Below are 22,024 nucleotides of genomic sequence, written 5' to 3' on the forward strand. Positions count from 1 at the left end.
TAGGTGCCTAGTGTGGACAGGAGTTGTGGTGGGAATTCCTGGATGATTATAATCAATGATCGGGCCTCCTCCTTCTCGGATCATAGAAAACCCCAAAGACGCTCCTCCCGATACATAGGTGGACTCGGGGAGAATTGCTTCATTGTGAATGCTCATTTATTAAATTATAATTTCAGGAGAAACAGAGGTGAATATAAGTTACATGTAAAGAGGAGTCATGATGTAGGAGAAGTCTGCCCTTCCACATTCTGGCCTCCATTCTCTTTGGTCGATCTCCAGATTGTTACGTCTGGTTATTCATATCTTGGAGACTTATCGAATGTGTACCCAAATACTAAGGACGTCTGTAGAAGGTCTTTGTTTTGAAGGTAAGGATAAAATGGAACAACGTAGTCCAGAGGTTGCTGCCCCGGGTGGGAGTTTTCTGGAAAGTCTTTAGGACTTCCCTTGTGTTGTATGATCCATGACTCCAGCACACTGCAGAATGGAGAAGAAATGAGTGATCGGAAAGATCTTCAGAAACCAACCACAATCAATGAACATCAGTCCACTCAAGAAGAAAAGTCATCAGCTACATGAGAATTGTGGACTGAAGCAAGGCATAGACCAGTTTTCTGGAGCACACAAATATTACATTTACATAAACATTTTGCCTTTTTCCATCTCTGTTGCCAAGTTTACAAAATTTAACATTTGCTACATGTACACTGTCACGATCCCCCCTCGTTGTAGTTCACGTTATGTGTGGGTGTGGCCTGGCGGCCAATAGAAAAATGACTGATCTATCTAAATTATTAATATTCCCCAGTAATATCTCAACTCTCCCACCACTAAGGTGTGTTTAAAGAGCTAACACTCATACAATAGGTATAATCATGGTGTGATTGGAAAATAGGTATTTGGTAGGATCATGGTCTGTGATTGAAGAGGAGTAGTTGGTAGGATCATGGTCTGTGATTGAAGAGGAGTAGTTGGTAGGATCATGGTCTGTGATTGAAGAGGAGTAGTTGTTAGGCTCATGGTCTGCAATTGTAGAGGAGTGGTTGGTAGGATCATGGTCTGCAATTGAAGAGGAGTGGTTGGTAGGATCATGGTCTGTGATTGAAGAGGAGTAGTTGGTAGGCTCATGGTCTACGATTGTAGAGGAGTGGTTGGTAGGATCATGGTCTGCAATTGCAGAGCAGTGGTTGGTAAAATCATGGTATGTGATTGGAGAGGAGTGGATGGTATGATCGTGGTCTGTGATTGGAGAGAAGTGGTTGATAGGATTATGGTCTGTGATTTGAGAGGAGTAGTTGGTAGGATCATGGTCTGCGATTAAAGAGGAGTGGTTGGTACGATCATGGTCTGCCATTGAAATCAGACTCTGTGCTCCTCCTACACTGTCCAGCAGTACGATGTGTGACCGCATCCTGCCTGCTGGGAGTAGAATGTCTCACCATTGCAATCCACTGTCTCTGTGTTCTAAGGACACAGAGTCACTTGAGAACGGGGCATACTTCAGCCACCAAAATCAGTTACTGTCCTGCTTGATCCAAGATTGGTGGGAGGTATGAGGCCTGGGTCTTTTGGTTTGAACTCTTCCATATTCCAGACATTTTAGTATGAGGCCTAATGAAAACGTATGATTTTCCTAAATGAAAAGTCATAGGTTTGGTACACAGGAAACGTGGAGAGAAATATTCTGCTTGAAAAAGACTCATTGTAGTCGAAACGTTGCACTGTTGGAGAATAAACCCTGAATTTACATTGAAGACATCGAGTGCTGCAGTATTCTGTCCACATTTCCTGACTACCAGGGCCCCGTTGGGCTAGGGCCTGACAGTGCTGGCACCGCCACCCCATGGACTGTCCGACTAGGACCTAACGGTAGTGCTGTTTTTAACTTGGATATTACTGGGTTTGGTACACAGTCACACAAATTATGGAACAGTTATAGCAAAATTGCTTTGAGAATTTTGTGGTATTGGTGCCGGTAAGATTTCTGCCTACTACAGACCGTTCTTTACAGTTAAAACATATGTTGCAAACTTGTTATGCAATTATTCCCCCCACCATCACCAATATAATAATGCAGGAAAAGCAGGAGCATTTCTGTCTACAGTGCAGTTTGCATTTAATTTCATTGCTATGACTAAGGGTGTTATATACATCCGAAACGCGTCACAGGAGGTGTGCTTTTCTGTGCACTATGTGTTTGGCATACCTGGATTTTATGACTATTTCTCAATAAAGGATTCCATTGTTTTATCCGGAGGCTTGAATGAACTTTCTTTTCAAGTTTGCATTTAATTTCACTGGTATAAAAATGGTGTTATTGCTGTAAAATACTTTTGCTTTAATGCAACACATTTAAAAAGCATGTTTGAAAAAAATGTGCAAATGCTCCGCAGCAGAATGCTATTGGGGTGCTGTGCTGTCAATAAGGCTATGTAGAAACTTGAGGTTTTAGGAAAAATCCAACAGCTATCTATCTGGTCAAATGAAAAGAAAAAAATCTTGCAGGTGGCTGATTTTGTAATGCAGAACGGCTAGAATAAGATTCTGGAGAATTATTAAGCACTTTGGCCCAGCCTCTCAGTCCCTCACAAAGCTTTCCCTGATGAAAGTCCCTAGTATTCTACACAATTATTTCTTTCTATTCTTTTCCCTTTACTGTCCCTGTTGCAATAGAAGATGCTTGTGTCTCTGTATACTGTGGCAGACTCTGCATAGACCCAAACACCATCATCAACAGCTCAGACTCCTTGCCTGCTGCCCCACTGATTGGGTCATCCATGCTCTCTGTCAGACTGGGAGCCAATCAGAGCAAGCTCCCCCCCCCCCCACTTCTTCTCTGGGTCATGTGACTATCCTTCTTTTCTTATGTATTTTCCCACCGGCATGTGCAGTAAAATGGTGCTGCCTGTGGTTTTACTGGATTCAGCTGAAGAGAACTTGAAAAGCTTCAGGTTCATTTGTCAGACACATTTTTGTGAATTGATTCCCTCATCCTTAGTCTGAAGACTTATGCAATAGGCACCTCCCCCTAGGGCCCTCTATATAACATGACCCAGGTGTAGGAATGCCGAGTGGTATAGTGTGGCCTAAAATGTCTCTTTTATGTGTGTCACGGTTCTCCTACCTGGATACCAATGGACCCCAGGCTTTGGCTCCGAAGCAATCAATAGGGGGAATAATTGAGGGATAAAAAAATAACCGGACTCCAGACCTTGAGATGACGTTCAATGGCAGCTTTACTTTGCATAAACATTCTCCAAAACGGTTTACAGGCTTTGTCTTGGTTCCAGCAGGCTTTAGCATGAAACTGGCAGGCAAACTCCACTCTGCTATATCTGTTTCTCTCTGACTCTGCTGCACTGACAGGCTGGCTGTATAATTCCGCTTCTTCTGTATGCTGCACTTCACTTTGTAGTCTGACTCTAGGTTTTGCCAGGGAACTTTCCCCTGGCTCCTGAGGCTTTAAGCTTTGGCCTCCATGGCCAGCAGAGCTTAGGGTGCTCTGGCTGAAGTGGGCATGTCCAGCTGAGACGTGCCCCTGCACAGCTTTCCCCTAGCTGGAGGTAATCTAGACTGTCTAGAACTCCTGCCCCACACTTTCTGCAGGAAGTAGGACTCGCCCACCTCTCTCCAGAATGGAATGGAAGGTTCCATTCTAAGTACAGCTCTGCCGTGTTTGATGCCACCTGCTGGTGAACCAGGCACATTACATGAACAGTTACATAACATTAGAAATGCACAGTGTATAGGACCTGAAAATAAATGCATAAGATAACATGAGGTTAGCCCAATAAAGACAGTAGCAAGGTGCAGAAGTGGTAACACCGCTCTGGGGTGTTACACTTATGTCTTGGGGAAAGGGGCTGAAGACTTTTGTCTAGGCCAACTTTTAGTTTTTCCTTTTTAATGAACTTGCAAAAATGTCTAATATTCTGTTTTCCCATTCTCATTATGGGGTGTTGAGTGCAGACTGATGGAGAAAACTTTTTATTGTTTTTGATTTTACCACAAACCATGACATAGCAAAAAGTGAGAAAAGTGAAAGGGTCTGAGGACTTTCTGAAGGCATTGCAGATATAGATATATGAGAGGGAACAAGACAAAAAGAAAGAGATAAAACGAGAAAACAATAGAGAGAGAAAGAAAGAAATTCAAAGAAGTGAGAGAGAAAGACAAAAAGAGATAACGAGGGAAACAGCGAGAGAGCGATATGAAAAGAAAGAAGAGACAGAGAAGGAAATGGAGAACTAGAGACGTGAGAACCAATAGCTGCAGATACTTACAGGTCAACAAAGTTATGGTGCACGATGAACATGGGGTCGTTGGCAGATATGGAGATGTCTCCCATTGTTCCTCCCATGTAGTTGTGGACTCTGTTGTGTATATAGGATCCATACATCTTCCCATCTGATGGGTTCAGGAAGCCTGAAAAGGGAGGACTGATGAAAGGGGTTGTAGTCAGACATCTTGTGTCTCTTATAATCTCATATCTGCTGACTGCAGTGATTCTGTCCAATGCTCTGATCCTGATGGTAGAAGTCACTCGTCTGTCACCTCTTCCCTACTGCTTTGAGTTATAGTGGTCTTCTCTCACACCCTAACACAAATCCCCCCGGTACCCGGTACCCTCTCTCACATTCCTCCAGAGCCCTCATTCACATTCCCCAGGCACCCTCAATTAAATTCTCCCAGTATACTCACAGTCCCCTGGTGCTCTTGACCATATTCCCCCAGATACTCTCAACCAAATTCTCTGTTAACCTCTCTCACATTCCCCCTGTGCTCTCTCTCACATTCCCCCTGTTCTCTCTCTCACATTCCCCCTGTTCTCTCACTCACATTCCCCCTGTACTCTCACTCACATTCCCCCTGTTCTCTCACTCACATTCCCCCTGTACTCTCACTCACATTCCCCCTGTGCTCTCACTCACATTCCCCCTGTGCTCTCACTCACATTCCCCCTGTGCTCTCACTCACATTCCCCCTGTGCTCTCACTTACATTCCCTCTGTGCTCTCACTCACATTCCCCCTGTGCTCTCACTCGTATTCCCTCTGTGCTCTCACTCACATTCCCCCTGTGCTCTCATTCACATTCCCCCTGTACTCTCACTCATTTTCACTCTGTGATCTCACTCACATTCCCCCTGTGCTCTCACTCGTATTCCCTCTGTGCTCTCACTCACATTCCCCCTGTGCTCTCATTCACATTCCCCCTGTACTCTCACTCATTTTCACTCTGTGATCTCACTCACATTCCCCCTGTGCTCTCACTCGTATTCCCTCTGTGCTCTCACTCACATTCCCCCTGTGCTCTCACTCACATTCCCTCTGTGCTCTCACTTACATTCCCTCTGTGCTCTCACTCGTATTCCCCCTGTGCTCTCACTCACATTCCCCCTGTGCTCTCACTCGTATTCCCTCTGTGATCTCACTCACATTCCCCCTGTGCTCTCATTCACATTCCCCCTGTTCTCTCACTCACATTCCCCCTGTACTCTCACTCACATTCCCCCTGTTCTCTCACTCACATTCCCCCTGTACTCTCACTCACATTCCCCCTGTGCTCTCACTCACATTCCCCCTGTGCTCTCACTCACATTCCCCCTGTGCTCTCACTCACATTCCCCCTGTGCTCTCACTTACATTCCCTCTGTGCTCTCACTCACATTCCCCCTGTGCTCTCACTCGTATTCCCTCTGTGCTCTCACTCACATTCCCCCTGTGCTCTCATTCACATTCCCCCTGTACTCTCACTCATTTTCACTCTGTGATCTCACTCACATTCCCCCTGTGCTCTCACTCGTATTCCCTCTGTGCTCTCACTCACATTCCCCCTGTGCTCTCACTCACATTCCCTCTGTGCTCTCACTTACATTCCCTCTGTGCTCTCACTCGTATTCCCCCTGTGCTCTCACTCACATTCCCCCTGTGCTCTCACTCGTATTCCCTCTGTGATCTCACTCACATTCCCCCTGTGCTCTCATTCACATTCCCCCTGTGCTCTCATTCACATTCCCCCTGTGCTCTCACTCACATTCCCCCTGTGCTCTCACTCACATTCCCCCTGTGCTCTCACTCACATTCCCCCTGTGCTCTCACTCACATTCCCCCTGTGCTCTCACTCACATTCCCTCTGTGCTCTCACTTACATTCCCCCTGTGCTCTCATTCACATTCCCCGTGTACTCTCACTCATTTTCCCTCTGTGATCTCACTCACATTCCGAAATAAAATAAATATAGTTTCTGTTAAAAATACTTGTTCTCTCAGGCGCTGCAAATCCAAAAGACGATGTGGGGGAAGTCCACTATATGAATAAATGTGTAAAAGGATTGCGCTGCAGGAGAGAAATCTTTTCTGTAAATGAAAGTTCCCTTTTTTAGTCTTCAAATAATGGGATCACATGCCAACCTCATAATCCAACACTGGTATGGAAACCTGTAATGTGAAGAAAAACGCACTATGGTGTAGCGAGTTCAGGCACCTAACGCCCCATGTGAATAGGGTATACTTACAGGATTCCAGATAAGTAAACGCACGTAGAAAACTAGATGGTATCTCACATTCCCCCTGTGCTCTCTCTCGTATTCCCTCTGTGCTCTCACTGACATTCCCCCTGTGCTCTCACTCACATTCCCTCTGTGCTCTCACTCATTTTCCCTCTGTGCTCTCACTCATTTTCCCTCTGTGCTCTCACTCACATTCCCCCTGTGCTCTCACTCGTATTCCCTCTGTGCTCTCTCTCGTATTCCCTCTGTGCTCTCACTCGTATTCCCCCTATGCTCTCACTCACATTCCCCCTGTGATCTCACTCACATTCCCCCTGTCCTCTCACTCACATTCCCCCTGTTCTCTCACTCGTATTCCCTCTGTGCTCTCTCTCGTATTCCCTCTGTGCTCTCAATCGTATTCCCTCTGTGCTCTCTCTCGTATTCCCTCTGTGCTCTCACTCCTTTTCCCTCTGTGCTCTCACTCACATTCCCCCTGCGCTCTCACTCACATTCCCCCTGCGCTCTCACTCACATTCTCCCTGCGCTCTCACTCACATTCCCCCTGTGCTCTCACTCACATTCCCCCTGCTCTCTCACTCACATTCCCCCTGCACTCTCACTCACATTCCCCTTGTGCTCTCACTCACATTCCCCTGTGCTCTCACTCACATTCCCCCTGTGCTCTCACTCACATTCCCCCTGTGCTCTCACTCACATTCCCCCTGTGCTCTCACTGACATTCCCCCTGTGCTCTCACTCACATTCCCCCTGCTCTCTCACTCACATTCCCCCTGCTCTCTCACTCACATTCCCCGTGCTCTCACTCACATTCCCCCTGTGCTCTCACTCACATTCCCCCTGTGCTCTCACTCACATTCCCCCTGTGCTCTCACTCACATTCCCCCTGTGCTCTCACTCACATTCCCCCTGTGCTCTCACTCACATTCCCCCTGTGCTCTCACTCACATTCCCCCTGCCCTCTCACTCACATTCCCCCTGTGCTCTCACTCACATTCTCCCTGTGCTCTCACTCACATTCTCCCTGTGCTCTCACTCACATTCCCCCTGTGCTCTCACTCACATTCCCCCTGTGCTCTCACTCACATTCCCCCTGTGCTCTCACTCACATTCCCCCTGTGCTCTCACTCACATTCCCCCTGTGCTCTAACTCACATTCCCCCTGCGCTCTCACTCACATTCCCCCTGCGCTCTCACTCACATTCCCCCTGTGCTCTAACTCACATTCCCCCTGTGCTCTCACTCACATTCCCCCTGTGCTCTCACTCGTATTCCCCCTGTGCTCTCACTCGTATTCCCCCTGTGCTCTCACTCGTATTCCCTCTGTGCTCTCACTCACATTCCCCCTGTTCTCTCACTCACATTCCCCCTGTGCTCTCACTCACATTCCCCCTGTTCTCTCACTCACATTCCCCCTGTGCTCTCACTCACATTCCCCCTGTGCTCTCACTCACATTCCCCCTGTGCTCTCACTCACATTCCCCCTGTGCTCTCACTCACATTCCCCCTGTGCTCTCACTCACATTCCCCCTGTTCTCTCACTCACATTCCCCCTGTGCTCTCACTCATATTCCTCGGGTGCCATCACTCACATTCCCCCTGTGCTCTCAATTACATTTCCCTTTACCCTCACTCATTTTCTCCAGGAACTATCACTCACATTCCTCTTTACCATCCTTTCCCACACCCTCTTCCTTTAAAGGGATTGTCCTTTTTTTAAAAAAAACTTTTTTAAATTTCAGTCTGCTGTACATAGCGAAAAGCATACTCAACTGCTCCCCGCCACTCCCTTCACTGGTGTGCTGCTGCAGCCAATGACTGGCCTCAGTGGTGATATATATCCAAGCTGCATGTGACTGGTGTGCTGCTGCAGCCAATGACTGGCCTCAGTGGTGATATGTATCCAAGCTGCATGTGACTGGTGTGCTGCTGCAGCCAATGACTGGCCTCAGTGGTGATATGTATCCAAGCTGCATGTGACTGGTGTGCTGCTGCAGCCAATGACTGGCCTCAGTGGTGATATGTATCCATGCTGCATGTGGCCCAGATGTGACCACCCCTTTAGTTACACTGCTGCAGTAACTGATGTGACCACGTCCATCCTGAAGTTTGCATGAAAGGATCGGTAGACCAGTGAAGGGAACTAAGGAGTGAGGGAGCTGGACTGATGAGGAGCAGGGAGTGAGGAAGTAGACTGGTGATTTCTATTTATTTCTCTTCCTCCCTGATAAAGCGCTGCCATATTCTGCAGTGCTGTGCACTCCCCAAAGGAGCTCACATCTAAGATCCCTATCAGTATGTCTTTGGAGTGAGGGAAGAAATCGGAGGAAACCCACACAAACACGGGGAGAACATACACAATCCCTGAAGATGTTGTCCTTGGTCGTATTCAAACCCAGGACCCAGCGCTGCAAGGCACCAGTGCTAACCACTGAGCCACCACTAACCACTGAGCCACCGCTAACCACTGAGCCACTGCTAACCACTGAGCCACTGCTAATCACTGAGCCACTGCTAACCACTGAGCCACTGCTAACCACTGAGCCACCGCTAACCACTGAGCCACCGCTAACCACTGAGCCACCGCTAACCACTGAGCCACTGCTAACCACTGAGCCACTGCGCTGCCCATGAAGTTTAAAAAGGGGGAAAAACAAAAACTGGACAAACTCTTTAAGGTCCACATGCTCAGACACTTCCACCCATTCTCCTTTTGCGTGGCCATTGTCTATCCCCCCCCCCCCATGGTCCCTGCCTTCTTGTGTAATACTCAGTCTCAATACACTTGATCTGATCTTATTCCTTTCTATGCCTTCCACACCCTCCAGATTCCCCTACACAATGATACACTTCATCTGGTTTTCTTCTGGCTCTACTCACTTTATTTACTCCTCTCTCCCCCGATTTATGGTCACAAAAACGTAAAACTTTCAAACTCACAAATCATTAAAAGACAAAGCAGCGCCATCTACTCCCCAAACCTCCTGACATAGATGGCAGCAAATCGTGGCACGTTCCTTACAAGTTTTGTTTGGGTTGCTCTAGGTATGCAGAACATCAGTGTAGGAAATCATGTCCATTACAGGTTGACCATACAAAAAACCCAACTCTGCCCTTGGCCATCCACACACATCTATGTCACCCGCCTTGATTGGAGTGTATAGGAATGTAGGTGCAGGATCGGAGGTTGGGTGCAGGTGTAACACCCCAGAGTGGTGTTACCTGCTACTGTCTTTATTGGGCTAACAAAACGTCATATTATGTATTTCTGTCCATGTCCTATACACTGTGAATTCCTAATCTGTATGCAACTGTTATGATCATGTAATATGCCTGGTTCACCAGCAGGTGGCAGCAAACACAGCAGAGCTGTATGTAGGTAGAATGGAGCTTTCCATTCCATTCTAACCCGCCTCTGTGGGGAAGTGACCTACTTCCTGCAGCAAGGGTGGGGTCGGGTCCAGTTAGAGTTAGTGTAGTTTACCCCTGCAAGGGGAAGGGTGCGCAGGGGCTCTGCTGGCCAGGGAGGCTAAAGCAGAGAAGCCTCAGGAGCTATGAGATTAGTACCTCGGCTTGCAGCCTTTGTCTTGGATCCAGCAGGCTTTAGCATATAACTGGCAGGCAAACTCAACTCTGCTCTCTTTCTCTTTGACCCTGCTGTACTGACAAGCTTAAATAGTATCTTTGTTTTCTTCTTGATGCTGCACTTTCTCTCTGTAGTCTGACTCTAGGTTATGCCAGGGAACTTTCCTCCTGGCTCCTGAGGCTTCAAGCTTTGGCCTCCATGGCCAGCAGAGCTTAGGGTGCTCTGGCTGGCATGGGCACGTCCAGGCATATTACATGAACATAATAGTTGCATAAAGATTAGAAATGCACATTATGGAGGACCTGGACAAAGATGCGGGCACAGGATGGGAGTGCGGGAGTGCGGGCACAGGATGGGAGTGCAGACACAGGATGGGAGTGCGGACACAGGATGGGAGTGCGGGAGTGCGGACACAGGATGGGAGTGCGGGAGTGCGGACACAGGATGGGAGTGCGGGAGTGCGGGCACAGGATGGGAGTGCGGGAGTGCGGGCACAGGATGGGAGTGCGGACACAGGATGGGAGTGCGGGCACAGGATGGGAGTGCGGACACAGGATGGGAGTGCGGACACAGGACTGGAGTGCAGCCGTAGGATGGGAGTGCGGACACAGGGTGGGAGCGCGGGCACAGGATGGGAGCGCGGGCACAGGATGGGAGCGCGGGCACAGGATAGGAGCGCGGGCACAGGATAGGAGCGCGGGCACAGGATGGGAGTGCGGGCACAGGATGGGAGTGCGGACACAGGACTGGAGTGCAGCCGTAGGATGGGAGTGCGGGCACAGGATGGGAGTGCGGGCACAGGATGGGAGTGCGGACACAGGATGGGAGTGCGGGCACAGGATGGGAGTGCGGGCACAGGATGGGAGTGCGGACACAGGATGGGAGTGCGGACACAGGATGGGAGTGCGGGCACAGGATGGGAGTGCGGACACAGGATGGGAGTGCGGACACAGGATGGGAGTGCAGCCGTAGGATGGGAGTGCGGGCACAGGATGGGAGTGCGGACACAGGATGGGAGTGCGGGCACAGGATGGGAGTGCGGACACAGGACTGGAGTGCAGCCGTAGGATGGGAGTGCGGGCACAGGATGGGAGTGCGGACACAGGACTGGAGTGCAGCCGTAGGATGGGAGTGCGGGCACAGGATGGGAGTGCGGGCACAGGATGGGAGTGCGGACACAGGATGGGAGTGCGGGCACAGGATGGGAGTGCGGGCACAGGATGGGAGTGCGGGCACAGGATGGGAGTGCGGGCACAGGATGGGAGTGCGGACACAGGACTGGAGTGCGGACACAGGACTGGAGTGCAGCCGTAGGATGGGAGTGCGGGCACAGGATGGGAGTGCGGGCACAGGATGGGAGTGCGGACACAGGATGGGAGTGCGGACACAGGATGGGAGTGCGGACACAGGATGGGAGTGCGGACACAGGATGGGAGTGCGGGCACAGGATGGGAGTGCAGCCGTAGGATGAGAGTGCGGGCACAGGATGGGAGTGCAGCCGTAGGATGAGAGTGCGGGCACAGGATGGGAGTGCGGACACAGGATGGGAGTGCGGGCACAGAACGGGAGTGCAGCCGTAGGATGAGAGTGCGGGCACAGGATGGGAGTGCGGACACAGGATGGGAGTGCGGGCACAGGACTGGAGTGCAGCCGTAGGATGAGAGTGCGGGCACAGGATGGAAGTGCGGAAACAGGATGGGAGTGCGGGCACAGGATGGGAGTGCGGACACAGGATGGGAGTGCGGGCACAGGATGGGAGTGCGGGCACAGGATGGGAGTGCGGGCACAGGATGGGAGTGCGGACACAGGATGGGAGTGCGGACACAGGATGGGAGTGCGGACACAGGATGGGAGTGCGGACACAGGATGGGAGTGCGGACACAGGATGGGAGTGCGGGCACAGGATGGGAGTGCAGCCGTAGGATGAGAGTGCGGGCACAGGATGGGAGTGCGGGTACAGGATGGGAGTGCGGACACAGGATGGGAGTGCAGCCGTAGGATGGGAGTGCGGGCACAGGATGGGAGTGCGGACACAGGATGGGAGTGCGGGCACAGAACGGGAGTGCAGCCGTAGGATGAGAGTGCGGACACAGGATGGGAGTGCGGGCACAGGACTGGAGTGCAGCCGTAGGATGAGAGTGCGGGCACAGGATGGAAGTGCGGACACAGGATGGGAGTGCGGGCACAGGATGGGAGTGCGGACACAGGATGGGAGTGCGGGCACAGGATGGGAGTGCGGACACAGGATGGGAGTGCGGGCACAGGATGAGAGTGCGGGCACAGGATGGGAGTGCGGACACAGGATGGGAGTGCGGACACAGGATGGGAGTGCGGGCACAGGATGAGAGTGCGGACACAGGATGGGAGTGCGGACACAGGATGGGAGTGCGGACACAGGATGGGAGTGCGGGCACAGGATGGGAGTGCGGACACAGGATGGGAGTGCGGGCACAGGATGGGAGTGCGGACACAGGATGGGAGTGCAGCCGTAGGATGAGAGTGCGGACACAGGATGGGAGTGCGGGCACAGGACTGGAGTGCAGCCGTAGGATGAGAGTGCGGGCACAGGATGGAAGTGCGGACACAGGATGGGAGTGCGGGCACAGGATGGGAGTGCGGACACAGGATGGGAGTGCGGGCACAGGATGGGAGTGCGGACACAGGATGGGAGTGCGGGCACAGGATGAGAGTGCGGGCACAGGATGGGAGTGCGGACACAGGATGGGAGTGCGGACACAGGATGGGAGTGCGGGCACAGGATGAGAGTGCGGACACAGGATGGGAGTGCGGGCACAGGATGGGAGTGCGGACACAGGATGGGAGTGCGGGCACAGGATGGGAGTGCGGACACAGGATGGGAGTGCGGGCACAGGATGGGAGTGCGGGCACAGGATGAGAGTGCGGACACAGGATGGGAGTGCGGACACAGGATGGGAGTGCGGGCACAGGATGGGAGTGCGGGCACAGGATGGGAGTGCGGGCACAGGATGGGAGTGCGGACACAGGATGGGAGTGCGGGCACAGGATGAGAGTGCGGGCACAGGATGGGAGTGCAGCCGTAGGATGAGAGTGCGGGCACAGGATGGGAGTGCAGCCGTAGGATGAGAGTGCGGGCACAGGATGGGAGTGCAGCCGTAGGATGAGAGTGCGGGCACAGGATGGGAGTGCGGACACAGGATGGGAGTGCGGGCACAGAACGGGAGTGCAGCCGTAGGATGAGAGTGCGGACACAGGATGGGAGTGCGGGCACAGGACTGGAGTGCAGCCGTAGGATGAGAGTGCGTGCACAGGATGGAAGTGCGGACACAGGATGGGAGTGCGGGCACAGGATGGGAGTGCGGGCACAGGATGGGAGTGCGGACACAGGATGGGAGTGCGGGCACAGGATGGGAGTGCGGGCACAGGACTGGAGTGCAGCCGTAGGATGAGAGTGCGTGCACAGGATGGAAGTGCGGACACAGGATGGGAGTGCGGGCACAGGATGGGAGTGCGGGCACAGGATGGGAGTGCGGACACAGGATGGGAGTGCGGGCACAGGATGGGAGTGCGGGCACAGGATGGGAGTGCGGGCACAGGATGAGAGTGCGGGCACAGGATGGGAGTGCGGACACAGGATGGGAGTGCGGACACAGGATGGGAGTGCGGACACAGGATGGGAGTGCGGGCACAGGACTGGAGTGCAGCCGTAGGATGAGAGTGCGGGCACAGGATGGAAGTGCGGACACAGGATGGGAGTGCGGACACAGGATGGGAGTGCGGGCACAGGATGGGAGTGCGGGCACAGGATGGGAGTGCGGACACAGGATGGGAGTGCGGGCACAGGATGAGAGTGCGGGCACAGGATGGGAGTGCGGACACAGGATGGGAGTGCGGACACAGGATGGGAGTGCGGACACAGGACGGGAGTGCGGACACAGGACGGGAGTGCGGACACAGGATGGGAGTGCGGACACAGGATGGGAGTGCGGGCACAGGATGGGAGTGCGGGCACAGGATGGGAGTGCGGGCACAGGATGGGAGTGCGGACACAGGATGGGAGTGCGGGCACAGGATGAGAGTGCGGGCACAGGATGAGAGTGCGGGCACAGGATGGGAGTGCGGACACAGGATGGGAGTGCGGACACAGGATGGGAGTGCGGACACAGGACGGGAGTGCGGACACAGGATGGGAGTGCGGACACAGGATGGGAGTGCGGGCACAGGATGGGAGTGCGGGCACAGGATGGGAGTGCGGGCACAGGATGGGAGTGCGGACACAGGATGGGAGTGCGGACACAGGATGGGAGTGCGGACACAGGATGGGAGTGCGGACACAGGATGGGAGTGCGGACACAGGATGGAAGTGCGGACACAGGATGGGAGTGCGGACACAGGATGGGAGTGCGGGCACAGGATGGGAGTGCGGGCACAGGACGGGAGTGCGGACACAGGACGGGAGTGCGGACACAGGATGGGAGTGCGGACACAGGATGGGAGTGCGGACACAGGATGGGAGTGCGGACACAGGATGGGAGTGCGGACACAGGATGGAAGTGCGGACACAGGATGGGAGTGCGGACACAGGATGGGAGTGCGGGCACAGGATGGGAGTGCGGACACAGGATGGGAGTGCGGGCACAGGACGGGAGTGCGGACACAGGATGGGAGTGCGGGCACAGGACGGGAGTGCGGACACAGGATGGGAGTGCGGGCACAGGACTGGAGTGCAGCCGTAGGATGAGAGTGCGGGCACAGGATGGAAGTGCGGACACAGGATGGGAGTGCGGGCACAGGATGGGAGTGCGGACACAGGATGGGAGTGCGGGCACAGGATGGGAGTGCGGACACAGGATGGGAGTGCGGGCACAGGATGAGAGTGCGGGCACAGGATGGGAGTGCGGACACAGGATGGGAGTGCGGACACAGGATGGGAGTGCGGGCACAGGATGGGAGTGCGGGCACAGGATGGGAGTGCGGACACGGGACGGGAGTGCGGACACAGGACGGGAGTGCGGACACAGGACGGGAGTGCGGGCACAGGATGGGAGCGCGGGCACAGGATGGGAGCGCGGGCACAGGATGGGAGCGCGGACACAGGATGGAAGCGCGGGCACAGGATGGGAGCGCGGGCACAGGATGGGAGTGCGGGCACAGGATGGGAGTGCGGGCACAGGACTGGAGTGCAGCCGTAGGATGAGAGTGCGGACACAGGACTGGAGTGCAGACGTAGGATGAGAGTGCGGGCACAACTTGATTTCCGCACTTCTTCAGAGACCGCCCCTCGCCAGCATGTCTAATGGTCTCTAGATGGATAAAAGCAATGGTGACCTTCTGAATCTGACACTGCTAATGCCAGGCTGATTTATCAGTCCTCCATCTATGTCTCATTCCTGTGCCAGTCACATGCTCACATCTCCACCATGTGCTAGTTACTACACCAATGCCTCCACCCTGTGCCAATCACTACACAATGTCTGTACCCTGTGCCAGTCACTGCACCAATGTCTTTGCCCTGTGCCACTAACTGCACCAATGTCTGTACCCTGTGCCACTAACTGCAGTGATGTCTGTACCCTGTGCCAGTCACTGCACCAATGTCTGTACCCTGTGCCACTAACTGCAGTGATGTCTGTACCCTGTGCAACTAACTGCAGTGATGTCTGTACCCTGTGCCACTAACTGCAGTGATGTCTGTACCCTGTGCCACTAACTGCAGTGATGTCTGTACCCTGTGCCACTAACTGCAGTGATGTCTGTACCCTGTGCCAATCACTGCACCAATGTCTTTGCCCTGTGCCAGTCACTGCACCAATGTCTGTACCCTGTGCCACTAACTGCAGTGATGTCTGTACCCTGTGCCACTAACTGCAGTGATGTCTGTACCCTGTGCCACTAACTGCAGTGATGTCTGTACCCTGTGCCAGTCACTGCACCCGTGCCCGCATCCTGTCCACCACCCTTCCCTTGCACTATGTTCTGCTTCTGATGTAAAGCCGGCTCCGACCCTCTCAGGCTCTGCTCTCCAAGACCTTTCTTGTGCTGCCCCAGTTTTCTGGAATGCACTATTTCGGCAATCAGACTAATATCCAACATCCACAATTTTACGTGCCCCCCAAAAACGCCCCTTTTCAGGCAGTTCAGTCACATTTTTTAATCTGACTCTTCTGCGGCTTCGGGTAGAGTGGCGTCTTGCCCCCTGGCACTCTTGTGTTGGTATTTCATCCATAATCTTCTCCAGTTCTTACCACATGAATCCTTCACTGGACCGCAGCTCGAGCAGAGAACACGGGGTCTCACCGTTCTCTCATACGCCGAACCTAAAGGGGTATTCCGGCTGACAATATTACTGAGCTATTCTGAGGATTGGTCATCAATTTCAGATTGGACTCCAACACCCAGCATCCCCACCGATCAACTGTTACCTGCAGGAGCTGGAGGCGCCTGTCTGGTCAAAGTGCAGTGTCCATTGCAGTTCAGCTGCTACTGAAGTGAACGAGAGCTGAGGTGCAGTAACCCACAATGGCCACTACACTGTGAACGGCGCTGTGCTCTTCCTGCCCCATTCTCAGTGGTAATCTCAGTGCTGGGGCCTGCAGGTAAAAACTGATTGGTGAGGATGCTGGGGGTTGGACTCCCACCGATCTGATATTGATGACATATCCTGAGGATATCTCATCAATGTCGTCAGCCTGGAAACCCCTTTAACCTAAAATGTACTGGAGTAAGATGCGCCTCTTAAAGGGTTATTCCCATTTCCAATATGGCTGCAGCCGGTCATGAGCGAAGTTATGGAAACAGCTGGATGAGCTCTGGTACGCCCACAAAAGTGAAAGGGAGCGATGGAAACAGAGCTTCACAGCGAGACATGCAAGAGCTAAGAAACAGCGCACCCCCCAACCCCCTGCTCGGCTGCATCCATAACTCCAGCCCCCAGACCCGGCATATGAGCGTCATTCAGATCTCAGCCATCTTGGCTGCAGACCATGCTCCCTACCACTAAACCCCTGCTCGGCTGCATCCATAACTCCAGCCCCCAGACCCAGCATATGAGCGTCATTCAGATCTCAGCCATCTTGGCTGCAGACCACGCTCCCTACCACTAAACCCTGCACATTTTCTTACCACTTTTGAAAAGTGACGAAGAAAGCAAAAAACATCTTGAGCACAAATATGAGTTTTGTATGCCAGGAAACTGCCGTACAGCCATTGTCATGTGTCATATGTGTGGAGATCGCCGATTCTGTATGTCCTCTGATCCATACTAAACCTGTGGCTCAAGAATCAGTGGTGGGCCTGGTGGACCTAGGTTTCCTCTTCAGCCACAATGACAGACCATTCAATAAGATTGGCTTCCTGTGGAAGGTGCAGACTGGTGTGCTGGGACTGGAGATGGGATTTAGCCTCTGTGGAGACCTTCTGCTTTATGGTATCAGGCACAGTGCCCAGTAATTGGTGACAGTCAGGACCCAGAGACTGGAAAAACTGCTAATCAGAGCTGAAGCCTGTCGAGGGGAAAACTGCTGAAATATCCTTCATACAGAAGATGACACATAGTCAACTGGTATTACTCCTGACACATGACGGATTGGAGGAGGAGTAACGGGCAAGGTCTGGAATGTGCTCCGCTCTGGGATGGTATGGAGCAGTAATGGCGCAGAGCTTGTATAATATTTTAATTTATCTGCCAGCCATCAGTTTATTCCCACAGGTAAGCTCAGAGGACACCTCATCCTACCTATATGTGAAGGACCCAGAGGTGGGGTCCTCTACTATCTCACTTTTTGTGACATACCCCATACTCTTCTTCACAACACCTCATCCAACCTGGGAATCAAGCTCACCTTCAACAGCATTGCGGAAGCTGTATTGTGCCGTCCTGTCGTATGGGTAGGTGTCATAGTACTTCCATTTCAGAGCATTCTGCACATCTTGGTGTGTTGGCAGGCTGGTGTTCTCCTTCATGCCTGGGCTCCGGTGCAGAATGTCTCTGTAGGCATTGCTGGCAGATGACTGGCAGTAGTTACGTGGGTACTTACTGTTAGCACACATCATCTAAAAAACAAGCGACAAGACCCAACTGAAAATGGTGTAGCCTTCAACATTTTACCCTCATAAAAACGTTACACATGATCCTCTTTTACTGGACCCAACCTCCCCAAAGTAAACTCTAGATACCCTGTAATAGTGTGCCTGACCGTGTGGTTGAAGAAGTGCCTCAGCCAGGGGTGACCCATACTGTAGGTTCTGTATGTACTGTAAGAGATCTTCACCTCCCTCCACTGCTAAATATCTAGTAACTGTCCATCGAGTCTTTCTACTGTCTCCTTCTACTTGTATTGAGAGCTCGAGATGCCAGGTGGTGGTTTTATGGACAATCGTTTTGTAATCTTTCCTCCTTCGCTGATAGTTGGAGCTTCATCTCTCACACAAATGTTCTTACTTGTGTGGTTGCCTCTTGTTTTTGTATACTGATCACACAGAAAACTCTGGGAAAAGTGTCATCATCAGTTTCCCTCCCTTATGAATTACTCAGACCATTATGCATGTGACACTTACCCCCCAGGCGGAAAAGCAGGAATTATTCAGAATATTTCCTTCAAGATCATTTCTTCCCAAAAGCTCATCGGTGCAGACTGAGCAGTTGCCATCCTGACTCCAGTCATAATACGGAAAAGCAAAGTCTTCATCTCCGGTCAAGAGCTGGATCTGTCTCTCCAAAAAGAGGAGCAGCAAACGGTGCCAGGTGGGAAAGGCAGGTCCCTGGTGGGCAAAGTTACGGTCAAACATATCTGTGCAGTTCAGAACAATGGGCTTCATGGAGTAGTGGTGGATCCAGACGTACAAGTCATAAATGGAGGCATCCCGAAACTGAAATGTTTCAGGGTTGTACCTGTCACCGGTCACCAGGATGACAAAGTCTTTGCTGGTGGTAGATTTGGACAGAGTGAGATACCTGAGGAACCTTTCCCTTTCAGGTACATTGAGATTCCGCATCTCTTTCCTAACCAGTATCTTCTTCTGATCACATTTCTCTCCATAATGTCCATATTTGCATTCCCCACAGTTGAAACCCGTATAATTTCCTTTGCATCTACAAAAATACTGATAATAACCTGTAGGCCAATTCATGCGGTCATCGCGGCATTGATAACCCCCATGAGGGATCTCTGAGACTTGGCTGTATATGGAAACGTGTTTAATGGGGCATTCTCCACGTCCAGCATGTTCACCACAGGGGCTTCCATTCCATGGAGGGCAGCATATTCTACATTCTAATGCCCAGTCAGTGGTGCAGGCCCTGGGGAACTGGCCATCCACAGCAAAGAAACTAAGAACCAAGGCTAGCAAGGCAATAAACATGGAAATAACATATCGAATAGATCCAGTGTGGCCATCTGGAAGTAAGGATCCAAGAATGGTGAAAATCTAGACAAGAAGGACAAGAAAATACTGTTATCAATGATATGAATGACCTGATAACCCATAGAAAACAGTAGCATCGACCCCAGGCCAACATGGGCACTACTACAGACCACCGTGGCCATAATGACCATACAGACCATAGTGATTGTGGAGACCATAATGTGAATATAAGTGATAGAAATGGTAGTGAACATAATGACCATACAGACCATAGTGATGATAGACGTTGTGTCCTCACTACACGTTACCTCGTGCTGTGTGTGACATGTAAAGAAATCTATTCTCCATAACGAGACTGCATGTATCGCGTCATAGCATGTGGTGAAAGTAGAAAACAATAGAGCATGAATCATGGATTAACAGATGTAGAAACACAGGTAAACATTTAACACAATGGCTGAAGCCTAAGATACTAACCTGTAGGAGCTAGTCTACTGATTATAACTGGAGGAGGTGCAGCTAATGCTGGAAACGTCTGTATGGTCAGGAGAACGGACCATTATCTGCTGTGGTAGAAGGTGAGTCCACATTCTTACCAGCGATGCTACCACATGGGAAGATGGAAAATGATGTCTTTTCTCACAGTTCAGTCAGTAAAATTAGGCTTCTTCTTCCCAGAATGGCTCTGTCCTACGGTGGGGGGGACACCAGAGGAGCAAAATACTGACAGGTAAGTCAGCCACTAGATGGAGTGTCTATGTTTGCACTCAGAATGAACTATGAAGAACAATGATGCTGGAGGCACTCCTTGCCTGATATCAATGGACTCCGCTAATTCCGTTTTCAGAAGGCAGTAGTAAGATCAGTTCAGAGACTGATCTGAGGAACAACTTGGGTTCACTTCCTCTGATTATCTTCATTTCCACTTTGCGGACATTTCCATAATCACTTAGAAATGTTTTTGTTACTAAGTCAACGGTTCAGTGGTTTCTTTGAGCTTGAGAATCCCTCACAAGAACAAGGTCACCAATTTTGAGATTGGACATACTGGTTTGCCACTGGTTTGAGGCTGCAGTGTGGATAAGTACTGCTTAGGCCACCTATCCAAGAAGGTATTTGCCAGGTTTGCACTTGTCTCCATTGACTTTTTTCACGTCTTTGGTATCAAACTCTCCTGAAGAAGCTAGGAATGTTCCAGTTTTCTTTGTGATAAGAGTGGCACGAGTCAATAGAAGAGAGATTGGGACTGGGGTCAGAGGTCTGGCATTTACTATGGCTACTGTAACACTTGTAGGTAGGGACAGACACGGACAGTGAGCCTTAACCTGAAACCCAGCCCACGTTCCCTACCAACTTGCAGTTCAAGCCCTCGCGAGCAAGACCGCAACTGGTCAATGGTCCCTATGCTACTAAGATGCAGAGACAAAGAGACACCAAGAGACAAAAACAACCTAAAAGGATAGTCGTACAAAAATGGGTCAGAACCAGGTGGAAAGCGCAGTACAAAAACAAGAGACAGAGAGTAGTCAAAAGACAAGCTGAGATCAAATACCAGATGGGATGCACATTACAAATCACATGAGACAAAGAGTGGTCAAATAGCTGAGGTCAAAAGGACAAACAAATCTAGAGAGCACAAACAAGATTATCACCGGGCACTGCTTTATGGCCAGGAAGGGGTTTAAATAGAGGACCAAGTCCCTGGATCAGAACCTGATAGTTCCATGACTCGGCGCTCCATTAGTCAGAAACACTAGCACCCAGTAATAGAGCAGCTGAGCAATCAGCCCACTGCTAGTCTCCTCCAGCACCTGGCCGCTGTGAGGAGGAACAGAGGCTTTCCATCCTGTTGCTAATGACGCTGTTGCGGCACCAGGGGGTATGGCTTGGCAGCGCATCTCTCTTGATGCGGTCACGCCGAAGCTGGAGATCTTACTGCTGGAGTCCAGACGGGTAAGTTTGTGACATTACCCCCCCTTTCAAGAGGGGCCACCGCACCCTTAACATGGGGAGCAGGCTTCTGAGGAAAGGTGAAACTTTCTTATTAAACGAGGAGCATGAACATCCTAAGCCGGCAGCCATGCTCTCTCCTCAGCAACATATTCCTTCCAATGGATACGGTACTGCAGGGAGCCATGAACTCTCTGAGAGTCAAGAATTTTTCCCACCTCATATTCAACCTCGCCTAGAATGACCACTGGATCAGGAGGTTTAGGTGGAGAAATCACAGGAGGAATGCACTTCTTAACCCCTTAGAGACCCGGCTCATTTTCACCTTAAAGGGTTTCTATCACTTCGTATGACATATTTAGCTGTCAGACACTAGCGATCCGCTAGTGTCTGCTCTGCCCAACCATCCTAATATGATAGGTTTTGGGGCAGCCGTTTTGCTAAAATAACAACTTATATCTATATGCTAATGAGCCTCTAGGTGCTATGGGGGCGTCATTAGCACCTAGAGGCTCGGTCTACCTTCATAAACTGTCGCCGCCCAGCGCGTCCCTCCAGCCCGCCCATCTCCTGCTGAATGCGATCCTCTCCGTGCGCGTCTCTGTTCTGCGCATGCGCAATGAATGTCTGACCGCTT

At 51.5% G+C, this 22,024-nt stretch overlaps 1 protein-coding gene across 1 annotated transcript; it reads right to left on the reverse strand.

Annotated features, from left to right (window-relative positions):
- Positions 1 to 293: 293 nt before the first annotated feature.
- Positions 294 to 19,434, reverse strand: LOC120992318 (tyrosinase-like). The gene is made up of 4 exons (XM_040421230.1): positions 18,631 to 19,434; positions 17,916 to 18,126; positions 4,284 to 4,425; positions 294 to 477 (listed from the first exon to the last, which is right to left on the reverse strand). Exons 1-4 carry the CDS (start codon positions 19,432 to 19,434, stop codon positions 294 to 296), a joined length of 1,341 nt encoding a protein of 446 aa, XP_040277164.1.
- Between the last annotated feature and the right edge of the window lie 2,590 nt (positions 19,435 to 22,024).

The sequence above is a fragment of the Bufo bufo genome, chromosome 2, assembly GCF_905171765.1.
Source record: "Bufo bufo chromosome 2, aBufBuf1.1, whole genome shotgun sequence".
Taxonomy (NCBI): domain Eukaryota; kingdom Metazoa; phylum Chordata; class Amphibia; order Anura; family Bufonidae; genus Bufo; species Bufo bufo.